The sequence below is a fragment of the Thunnus thynnus genome, chromosome 16 (genome assembly GCF_963924715.1).
Source record: "Thunnus thynnus chromosome 16, fThuThy2.1, whole genome shotgun sequence".
Taxonomy (NCBI): domain Eukaryota; kingdom Metazoa; phylum Chordata; class Actinopteri; order Scombriformes; family Scombridae; genus Thunnus; species Thunnus thynnus.
In genome coordinates this window covers 10,701,101-10,713,196 of record NC_089532.1, presented here as the reverse complement: position 1 = coordinate 10,713,196, position 12,096 = coordinate 10,701,101, and the positions used below count along the sequence as shown (strand labels likewise).

At 41.2% G+C, this 12,096-nt stretch overlaps 1 protein-coding gene across 1 annotated transcript in view; it reads left to right on the top strand.

Annotated features, from left to right (window-relative positions):
- Window positions 1-12,096, top strand: part of stag1a (STAG1 cohesin complex component a) — a 47,892-nt gene that overhangs the window by 22,946 nt on the left and 12,850 nt on the right. The window contains exons 2-8 of the mRNA XM_067615055.1: window positions 8,132-8,345; window positions 8,730-8,850; window positions 9,586-9,741; window positions 9,929-10,025; window positions 10,122-10,198; window positions 11,511-11,715; window positions 11,878-12,029. Of these exons, the coding sequence (XP_067471156.1) occupies window positions 8,317-8,345; window positions 8,730-8,850; window positions 9,586-9,741; window positions 9,929-10,025; window positions 10,122-10,198; window positions 11,511-11,715; window positions 11,878-12,029 (837 nt within the window). The 5' untranslated portion in view covers window positions 8,132-8,316. The remainder of the gene's footprint in view (window positions 1-8,131; window positions 8,346-8,729; window positions 8,851-9,585; window positions 9,742-9,928; window positions 10,026-10,121; window positions 10,199-11,510; window positions 11,716-11,877; window positions 12,030-12,096) is intronic.

Here is a 12,096-nt window from a genome sequence, read left to right as displayed (position 1 = left end):
GAGCCCTCGTGGCTGCTGGCATCCGTTTCCTTGAAGTGTCACTATGACAAGTGTGGTTGAATCATTACCAGCTGCAGTGACACTGTAGTGTGACTGACCCTGTAAAAGGAGGAGGGGGGGGGCAAGAGGGGAGAGAAATTCCCTTAACTAAAATAACACACAGTCATATGCAGTTCACTGTTGTGCGATTATACCGTCTTTATTGATGACATAATGATGTAGACGCACTCTCTGTCAATAGAGCTGTTGAGATGAAAGGACTCTCTGGTGTTTATTCTCTAAATTTGCTTTGTGAGATTGCTGTTTTTATTTTTCTGGCTTGAAGCAATAAAGCCATGTTATTCTAAAGTGACTATTTTCAGCCAAAGAAAAAAAAAACTCTCTTTCACAGCTGACAGGGCTTCAGGTCACCGTGAAAGACGGCGGCTTTAGTGGAAGGTGTTTTTTTTTTTTGTAAAAGCAAATTTATGCTTTTCAGCATTCAGGTTGTCTCAACACAGAAGCATCCGGCATTGAAACTGATTAATTGCTTTTGAATAGGGATTCACGCACGCCTGTCGTCGTGGCACCGCCGCATCACTAAACGGAAGCGTCATACGTTTATCGGGTTGTGTCTTGCATTCGTTACATCTGAAGTAATTCTGTTTTTGTTCTTTGTTCTGTCTCCAGCTTGTTGATATAGAGTGATGAAATGCTTCACAAGATCACAAAATAATAGCAGTCTTTATTTCAGCGTTAGCAAAGGGTTGTTTTTTGTTTCCGTCTTCCTCCGTGTCGCCTTCGCTATCGTTAATTCACTTCTGGCGGTACCTTCAGCAGAGCTATGAGGCATCTACTGGGCGTTCAGACAAAAGACTGTGTTGCATTAAAAAACACAAAAAGCTGATCTAGAGGGGGGCATGTGGTTTCAGGTACAAAGGGGGGTTTGAGTATACTGTGAGGAAGGATTACTGAATCTTTTTCTCTTGATCGCGAGGTAAATATTTTGCTGGATTCGGTATTGTATTGTAGAAAAAGTTAAGTGAGGGTCAACTTTTTTTTGTCCTCTGTGTCGAGGCCTTGTTGAAATGAATTTGAGGGCTGCTGTTGTTTGTCTGAATGCCTTATAGGTGCTCAGACCGATGACGTGATTATCTAATCTGCTGATTATTTGCTCAATTAATTGTTTTGTCTTGTTACAGTTTCCCAGAGTCAAAGGCGATGTTTTCAGATGTCTTGTTTTATCCGACTAACAGTCCAAAACCCAAAGAGATTCAGTTTACCGTCATGTATGAGATAGAAAAGCAGTAAATTGTCACATTTGAGCAAATGTTTGGCATCTTTGCTTAAAAATGACTAAAATGGTTATTTGATTATCAAAATAGTCAAAATCAACTAATTGAGTCATCTTTACAGCTCTATTTCAGACAGAAACAAGGCCTGTGTTTTAAAAGAAAGTGCAGGGGTCTGCACTGGTGGGGTCGTGTTGTTTCAGGTACTCGTCTGACAGTTAAATAGCAGTTTGAGTAATAGATTAACGAGTTTGAGGGCTCATCAGAAACCAAAACACTGCAACCACAAAGTAATCTACCAGGAGTCTTTGGTCAATCTTGGTAGATGACGTCATCGAGGCAGGTTCAACTTTTGCAGGATGACACTGATCCTTAATGCGTCAACGCAGCGGTCGCATTCAACCTATTTTACACTTTTACCCATAAATCTCCTCCATGGATTATGGTATTATACCTTTTTTTTGAGGTTAGGATTTGTTGTAAAGTTTATCATGAACGGGACTGAATGATGAAACACGAGTCTCATTTAAACTGCTCCTGTGATGAGTGTGTTTTGAACACAAAAGAAATGTCTCGAGGAGAAAGAAGCCGATCTTGAAATAACTTTCACCAACACTGAAAGAATCCTGCCAGAGTCAGCAAGACTCAGATTTTTACGAAGCACTGATTGGATCTGTAACTGGTCCCGTTTCTGTTCTGCTCCCCCCCCCCCCCTCCCTCCCAACCCCACTCCACCCACCACCCACCCCGCTTCAGTTTGGTCCCTCCTGCCTCCACTCAGCCAATCAAATATGCCGTCACCGCCGGGCTTATGACCCACACCGGTTGCTATAGCAACGTCGGCCTGCCTCCTAGAGAACATGTCATGCATGTTAAGTGGTTCTCAGATGCTCACTCGTTGTCTCTCTGTCTTGTGCTCTCTCTTAAGTAGACACACACACACACACACACACACAGGATGAAGTCACTTGGCAGACTACAGATAGTTAACATGAGGGTTGTTTTAGTGTCTTTGAAGCAGCACTCATAACTGCTCCACCTAACCTCTGGTGTGAGTGGGAACAGTTACATGCTGAATATCTTAATTCTCTTATGAAAAAAAAACACGTAAAGTGCTAAATAAAGTTTCTATGACTATAATTACAAGAAAACTCTACTTCTTGACGTGTGTATGTACATGTAGATAGCCTAACAAAGAAGTGAGCATAAGGCTTTTTACTGTTCACACCTTTCTTTCTGTGATAATAATGTTCAGCTTTGCATTCCCCACTACACTGGTTTTCAGCTTCTCCACCCAGTCAACCTTAAATCTACAAGTTTCCAATAAGGAATTTTTATTGCCTGCTGTCCAGATTTTGAACCATGTTTTAGTGAAACAAAACAAACCTGCACAACATTATTCGATCCAAAAAAAAAAATCCACATTAAATTTATTAGGGCGGTTAGCTGCCAATGTTCCCCCATAAACTGAGTCAAATCTCAGCCTTTCTGTTTGAAGTGCTTACATCAAGTTTTTCAATTGTTTATTTATTTAAGGTTAAGTCTAAGCCCAGGAAAAGTTCATGAACATTTTCTGTTTGACACCCTCTGAGAAGAAACGCACACACACACACACACACAGACACACACACACACAGACACACACACACACACACACACACACACACACACATGCTGTCACACCACCTGGAATGTGAGGGCAAATGTTTTGAAACGCTTGAAGTAGAGAAGCTGCCCTCCAACCAGCTACCAGCTGTACAACTGTCTGCATTCCTATCGCCAGAATTAAGCTCCTCTACTGGCTGGGTGTGTAATTGTTTTGTAAGTGACTGTTGTGAATGTTACTGAGAGAGAGAGAGAGAGAGAGAGAGAACATTTTGTTCAGTACATTAATCCTTTCTTCGGTTAACTATTTAATGTAACTTCTCTTAATTCACTCTGCTCATTTTCCTACACCCGTGCTGCGCTGTAAATTTGAGCAGCTGTGATCACAAAGTGTGACTTTAGGGGCAGTGCATGTGTGGGTTTTTTTTTTCCATATGACAGGATGCTTTGGTAAATGGCATTCTTTGGTAATGTGGTGCATGATTCACAGTAACTGCAACATGCATTTTTCACCCGCATCTAACCCGTGTACTAGGAGGGGAACCCAAAAATTCACAGAATAGTTTAAAAAAAAAAACTTTCATTATAAATCTTTCAGTAGTACCTTTCTAATCCCCTTCAAGGTACTCTCCTCGAGATGCGATACACTTGTCCCAAGCGCTTCTCCCACTCCTGAAAACATTTCCTGTAGTCATCTTTCGTCACTGTGTCCTGAGCAGCCTGTGTTTCCTCCTGGATTTCTGCTCACGGTGGCAAATCTTCTCCGTTTCTGTCCCAATTTTAGTTTCACTGAGCTGTAGGCATACGTTACCTTGCGAATCCGTTAACTATACCGCACTCCCAAGCTATAAGTGGCTTCTGGGAATCCCAGGATCCCGCCTTGTATGTGTAATAAGAACTGAATACTGAGATGGCGCCCATTCAAAGACCTTTTCTTGCTTCTTGGTTTAATTCAGACTTGTTTACATTAGTTTTTCTCTCTCTGGCCCGGCCTGCTCGCCCCCCCTTTTTGCCGTAGACTTGACATTGGGATGCATCACACTCAAAATTGCCTTTTCTTCCTTTATAGGAAGGCTTTACAAATGTTAAACTTTCATGGTTTAATAAATTAATAATACAAAAGGGGAATAATGTGGGCCAAAATGGGCTACAGGGAAGGTTTTTGTTGCAGTACCGCTGTTGGCCACTGGGGCAAATTGGCAACAACACTGATTGATGGCGCTGTATCCAGCTCTCTTAATTAATCTCTGATCTAATTAGCTCCAAAAATGCTTGAAAATGTACTCTACTGTAGTGGATCAGAAAATATGTGCAGTAACTGCCACCTCTTAGACAAAAGTAAACCCCGAGCAAAGATGATATCACACATGAGATGCAGAAGTACTAAAGACTAGCCATAACAAATTAGCGCTTTTGTCTCTCATGGCCTGCGTGACCTCATGTCGATCAGTTTACAGTGCCGACACAGCTCAGTTCAGAGCAGAGATGCTCACAGTTTGGTCATAAGATCACGGGACAGGTCAGTGCTGTTTTCCCCTACAGTGGAAATGTACAGTATGTCGTCCCAGCTCATCACATCGCAGTTAAACTGCACAATACTGAGCAAACAGAGAAAGAGCTTAATATGTATTATTCATTGTTCTGCTTCAGAAATGACAGGTTTCTGTGGGGTTTTTTTTAAACAATGATCTATTTCTTTATAAGGATAGTTAGTTGACATTTGTGCCATGAGGTTAAATTGAATTGAACTTGATGATGGGAAAGAGAGGTGTAATGTGAATGCAGTTGGCAGCTTTAATCCAAACCAAAACTGAAGAACAGCTGAGGAGACGACTCACTGCAAATTATTCATAGCCTCCTGTTGCAGTTACTACAGTGTGTGTGTGTGTGTGTGTGTGTGTGAGAGAGAGAGAGAGAAAGCGAGAGAGTGCCAGTGTGTTGAGAAAATGAGGAAAGCCGATGTGTGTTGAGTATCGGTTGATAACAGGTCAGGAAGACTCCGAGCTTTCTCTCTCTCTCTCTCTCTCTGTCTCTCTCTCTCACACACACACAGATGCATACACACCCTTTTCCGGTTCCTCTCTCTGAAGTTCAGGACTAAGAAAAAACACAACAAAAGAATTGTTTCAAATAAAGTTGGCTTCTTTTCCTTCGGAGAAAGATAATCCTCATGATGGAAGGGGCGGAGAAGTATGTTGGGGTAAAAATAAGAGCAGCTTAGATATAACAATCTGTGAAGTACAGAAGGAGGGTAGAGGGGTGGAGGAGGTGGTGGGGGGGGGGGGGGGGGGGGGTGTGCATCTCCAGCAGTGGAGGGGAGAATTAGTGGACGGGACAGTAGTGAAATTACATAATAAACACAGTCCCACCTGTCAGTCATTTGACGCTGCTTGACTTTGCCTCGTTATAAATCAGTGTGGTCTCCCTGCGGTGTCTCGCGTCAACATCTTGATTAGTTTCAACTACTGCAGGCACTGTGAAGAATATGTGTTTTAGTGGGATTTAATCTGCATATTAACATCCCTCAAGATGATTAGATGAGACTAAATGAGGTGATGATAGTATTAACACCAGCACATTATTGCTCTGTCATTTACTTCCCATTTCTTCACAACAAGTTGTAGCCTTAAGGAGTTGTCCCCCCCCCCCCGCCCCCCCCCGTAGCTGTTTTCTAACCATGAGGGGATTCCCCCGTGTGTCCCTGTGTTCACTGTCACTTTGTTTTCTGTCCCAGTTCAACAACTCCAGTTTATGTTGCACTATATATCTGTGGTGCTGAGTTTAGTGGTTAGATTTTGTCCCGTACAGCACAGCCAGGATAAGGAAGTCAGTTCCTCTTAGGATACCAACACTATATGTTTACTGTGGGTTGCATTGCATTACTTTTTGTATGTGCATGAGTGCAAGGAGAATATACTGTGTGTGTGTACTTTGAATATATATTACCTGAGTATAGCAGTTGATGTTAAAGTGCCATTTAAAGTATCTTATGGAACGTTTATTCTTGCTCTCATTTATATTTTCTCTCTGATAAATTTAACCATGTTTTTCATTCCTACTATCTTAAAAAGTCTTAAATCTGTTTAAGTCTATGTTGCTTAATTTTGGCACCTTATGTGTGACAAAGAGTTAATTGCCTCTGTTAAGTTATGTTATTTCTCTCCCATAATTTAATGAATTGTTATTTTACCAGGTCACAGTCCAGTATCTAAATGAGTTTTGCTGAAAATGAGAGGTTTACATCACGTAGCGATAGAAATAAGGGGAGTTTGGGTGATGTTAGCCTGGGGTTTTTTTTCCTTTGTTGTGTGCTCGAGAGTTTCTTTTTCTAGACGTCAGGTTTTGAACGTTACACTTTCACTCCCACTTTATTGAATATACCTTCAATGCCGTTGCTGACACAGCTTATGTGTGCAGAAAAACATCTCCAGGGTAGATAAAAGGATTTTTTTTTTTTTTTTTTTATTTCATTGTGATCATTTCTGCCTTTTCCATCCATGTTTTTGAATTCTGTTCCACGACGGACAGGATGATTTGCCTCAACGTTTATATGTGCAGCCATGTCAGCAGACTCAGGCTAATGTAGGTCTGACGTCTATGCAGCAGGAATATCAAGTGTGAAAATCGATACGAAGCTCATGTGGTTGCAAGCAGGTCAGATCCCAGCCATTAAAAAAAAACCTTCGGCCCCTGCAGGCGCTGCCTTTTGAAGTTGTGGAAGTTTAGAGAAGACCGACTTCTGATTTTATTAAATATTCTTGAAAAGTGACAAAACAGCAAAGGGTTATATAGACTGTGAAAGACGACTGTCCTTGTACTGATCCAAGTCCTCTGTTCACCTGGAGTCTCTTTTCTCACAGTGTTGTAGTTCGTTCAGATGACGGCCTCGCTGCGTGAGAACACTGAGCCAGACGGAGATGACTCTATGTGTGTGTGTGTGTGTGTGAGTGAGTGTGTGCATGTGTGCGTGAGTGTAATTCAGTGTGTTGAAACAGAGGATTCTCCCGCCTGTGCTGTTCCTCAGTACAAACACTGTGTGGAAGACAGTATTTAAATACACACTCTCTTAGCCTGCCCCCTACTGTTGCCCAGACCTACTTTCAAACACACATGCATACACTCATACACACTCTGGGGAAAATACACTCTTAAAACATTTTAAAAGTGAGCAGAACAAAACTGGAAGTGAGCTGTGAGTTAGATGAGTGTTTGGTGATTTTTCTAAGCCCACTTTCCCCCCGTTAAAACCCAATTAGGCAGTTTGGAGATAGACTTTGAGACAGAGGACTTTGTGGATCATACTGCCTCTTGTGGTTAGGTGTGGTATTGCACCACCTCTGCTCTTTGCTCCCATTAGCATATAAACAGGTAGACAACATATGTTATAATTAACTTCTTGGTCAGAATTTTACACTCACTGTCAGCTCTGGCTGCAAGGCATTGTGGATTTTTTTTTTGCAACATTTGAGTCACCTGGGAATTTTCACAATTCAGACCATATTTAGCTGGTTATCATATTTATCTCCAGCCTTTCTCAAACAAAGACTGTTTCACTCTTATTCTTTTTTTTTTAAACCAGAGAGCAAGGCATGTCTGCTTTTTTTTTTTTTAATAGCATTTTACTTTCACAAAGTTTAAAATGATGTTGCACTTTGACGTTATGAACTGGTCTTACTCTTAATTCAGTAATTGTTTCCTAAATTTATAGACTGTGATTATTTAAAAAAAAAAAAAAAAAAAAAAAAAAAAGTTTTAAATCTGATATTTGTCACTGAAACTGTTTGACAACAAACACTCCTGTGAGCAAATCCTCCCCACACGCCCCACAATATTTTGCCGGCGTAGTTCTCAAAGCGACCAGTTGGTGTCCTCCTCTCCCCGTTTCCACCTCCACACCTTGTTCCACAAGAGTGAAAGATTGGACCGTCTCCATCTCTGCTTTCAGTGACATTTTACAATCGTGACACTTCTGGGACTGAACCTTGAGATGTGATGTAAACTGTCAGATGTATGAAGTGTTGAAGCCATTTAGAGCATCACAGTTTGATTAAAAAAATATATCATTAACAGTAACTTGACAGCTTCTCTAAAGTGTCTAAGTGAGATTTGTCTGTATGTGCACCTTCTTAACTATTGCACATACTTCAGCATAGCTCCAACAAACCACCCATATCATTAGTATCACAGTTGTTTCTGGCTAATTTATGTGTTTAATAATCATTTTCTCTTTCTTTTCTCTGTGTTTTTTTTTCCAGGAGCTGAAGAGAGTTAAGTGCCAGAGTGCAGTCAGTCCTGGAGCCTTTCTTCCCTGCCCCTCCAGACCTTTCCCCCATCCGTGCTGCTGTCTCGTACCTTTGCCTTCGGACCTAAAAACACACTCAGTCTTGAAGACACACATATACACATTTAAACACCTCGCCGCCACCCCCAACTTACCAGGATGATCACCTCGGAGCTCCCTGTCCTACAGTGAGTGAAACACTAACGAATGTACACAAACTGCAAACTGTTCTTCATACTTTTGTACATCAGATGGAAGTTATTTCAGAAGTGGATGTTATTAAAATTATAACGGGGCTGTGGCCTTTTTTTTGGAAACATTTTCCTAAACCTTTGCTTCAGTTTTTGAGTGACTCACATTTGCAGTGTGTGAGCAGAAGTCCAAAACATGATCCTTGGACAAGATTTCTAAACACAACATGTCAATGTTTATATTTCACTAAAAGAAGACAGTAACTTCACTGCCAATTCATACATTTTATCTGTCTTTTTTTTTTTAGTTTAAAATTTATGGCTCTTGTTGAGTAAAGTATCTGATTAATTTGTGTCTCAACTTGTGTTTTGCTTTCTCAGGGACTCATCCAATGAGTCAGGGGCAACAGATGCAGTGGGTTTAAGTATGAGCATCGGTGAGATAGAAGATCCAGAAGCGAAAGGCAAGAAGAAGAGAGGGAGGCCTGGAAAACAAGCCCCGGTATGAGTCTCAACGTGTGTGTTGTGTGCAGGTTCAGAAAGAGGGAATCAGGCTACATTCGCACTGCAATCCTTAGTGCTCGATGCGGATTCGAATGTGAACAGCTCAAAGTCCTGAGCTGACCCACTTGTGCAAAAGAACATCAACAAAGACGTCACATGCAGCACACTGTCATACAGAAGTAAACAAGGGGGCCAATGAAGTCTGTGTTTACGGTTTCATTTATAAATTGACGTTCAGTGGAAGCCAGTGAATTTGAGAGCAAATGATAAGGAGGACGAGGAGAAAAAGAGCCAAATTTTTGATTATGGCTTTTTGTGGAGCAACGGCTGCTACTTCTGTACGGAGGTGTGTGTGTGTGGATGTAGAGTCGAAGCCTGGAGTGGTGGGATCATGGCGTTGAACGGCTTCACAGAAACAGATTTCATTCAAATTTCAGGCTACTTTTAAGTACGTGTCAGTGCCTCTCCACAAGTTCAGGCGAGTGACGTAAAAGTCACATGAATTCCGATATGACTGTTCAGACTGAGGAAACAAAAACAGATCTGAGTCACATATGAGCAAAAAAATCTGATTTGAGCTACTTTTGCCTGCAGTCTGAATGTAGCCTGAGTTTTTGTTTGTGACTGTATGTGTTCGTTTGCGTACCTGTTTGTCTATTTGAGTAAGAGTTGCTTTTTGAGCATGAGTGTTTGGGTTCTTCTCTGTCTAATCAATACATCTCCCTCCCTCCAGACGTCCAATAAGAAGCCTCGGAAGTCGCCGACAGACAAGACTGTCGGCGTAGCCAGAGGGCGAGGGAAAGCCAACGGTGTGGCTCAACATAATGGAGACGGCGGAGACCCCGTCACCCTGTTTGAAGTGGTCAAACTGGGCAAGAGCGCCATGCAGGTGGGTACACATAGGCACAAGATAGTGTCATACTGAAAACCTAAATTACTAGAGCTTTAAAATAAATATGAGCAGCAGTCTGATTGAATCAAACATGTGGGTGTTTTGTTAGAATATGTGAATTTCAAGTTTACATGTGTTGGACATATTTTAAAACTTGTGCTTGTGTGTTTGTGTGTGTGTATAGTCTGTGGTGGATGAGTGGATCGAGTCGTATAAACAGGACAGAGATTTGGCTCTGCTGGACCTCATCAATTTTTTCATCCAGTGCTCAGGGTGCAAAGGTAAGGACTATTGCAACTTTACTGAAATATCGTGATCTGTGTGCTTGTGTCAGACAACTGAAATAAGGAATCTGACTGTTATTTAATCCTCACCAGGCACTGTGAGGATTGAGATGTTCAGGAACATGCAGAACGCCGAGATCATCCGCAAGATGACCGAGGAGTTTGATGAGGTAACCGTGCGCTGCAAATATATGGCCTTTCAGTTGAAGCTGTGTGTGCTCTTCTCAGGTTTTGATTATAGCAGAAATAATGCTTCAGTGCTCAAAACAGGCGGCTCAGATTAGTTTATTTTCACATCCAATGTAAGTTGGATATTTTTCAAGTTTGAACAGGGTGCACATCACACATTTCACACGAGTTTTCAGTTCTTTTACTTTTTTTTTTTATTTACCAACTTCTAACCACAGGACACATTTTTGACATCACACAGCACAACAAGCAGAGGAGAGAATAACAAACAAATGGCAGTGGTTGAGCAGATGAAAGGACTGGTCTCCTTCACTGGTAACAAATATGACCAGAAAATCATAACAAGCAGCCAGAATTAGCAAAAGTGTCCGTGTTAATAAAAATCATGTCCCTAAGCATATAAACATCTGTGTAACTGCTATGACAGCCGCTGGTTTAATAACAGCAAATAATGCAACAACCTGAAGAAGAAGACCTGATATGATGGTCAAAATTATAATATGAACAGTCAACTCGAAGGTCAGATTTGAAAGAGATATGACAGTGGTAGGCAAATAGTGGCCCATGGACCAAATCTGGTCCCCCAACAAAAATATTTGGCCAACAAAAGCTGAGCTTAAGCTAAGTTTTCCCTTTTTTTACATGTCTTTCTATAAATCCATAGTAGATAACAATGTAAACATAATGCTCATGTAAATTCCAATAAATATGACCGTATAACATCTTAAAAACAGCAAAAATTCATTGTTTCAACCATAGATGAAGCAGGAAACTGTTTATTGCACGTGGACAAGCTTTCAATTACATATCTAGTCTCATGTATGTTCATGTTTATGAGTAATTTTTTGCCAAATGAATGTTAATATAATATATATAATAATAATATAATATAATATATAATAATATATAGCCCTCATTTACTACTAATAATTACATCTGCCCTCAGATACGACCTAAAACTGTTTTATAAATCAATTTTATTCTTGAATTAATTAAAAGAAATAAACAAACAAAACATATTAAAAACATCTCAGGTTGGAACCTCACAGTGGAACCTCATTTCTGACCCTGTAGGATTTGTCTGCTGGCTGAGCAGAAGAAAACCAGTATTTCTTTGAATTAACTGTGACACTGAAGTGCACAATGGGATAGTCTCTTACATTTACCATCTGCAAGAAAATATTCATCAAATGTCTTGTGCAAAAACACTTCAGTGGGAGGGTTTGCTTGCCAGCACCAAGGTCCTTTGAAGGTCCATCTCTCTGATCACTGCTTCTATGTTTTTCTCAACAGGACAGCGGTGATTATCCTCTCACCATGCCAGGGCCGATGTGGAAAAAGTTCCGCTACAACTTCTGCGAGTTCATCAGCGTTTTGATCCGCCAGTGTCAGTACAGCATCATCTACGACGAGTACATGATGGACACTGTGATCTCCCTCCTCACGGGGCTGTCTGACTCTCAAGTCCGAGCCTTCAGACACACGTCCACATTAGCAGGTAAACGGCACCGATTTGATGAGTCCGTTTTATTATTACAATTTACAACAAGATGTGTATTTGTACAGCACTTTGCAAAAACTTTACTTCCCATGAGCTGCAGTCTGAGGCTTTTGTATTTATCCCTGAGCCTTATGCGTGCATGTGTTTGCCTCCTCGTAGCGATGAAGCTCATGACAGCGCTGGTGAACGTGGCGCTGAACCTGAGCATTCACCAGGACAACACCCAGAGACAGTACGAGGCCGAGAGGAACAAGATAGCTGGAAAAAGAGCCAACGAGAAGCTGGAACTGCTGCTACAGAAAAGGAAGGAGGTTAGCTAGTGTTTATGTGACTTTGCAACTATATAATAACGAGGAATAACGGCTGTGATCACTGTAA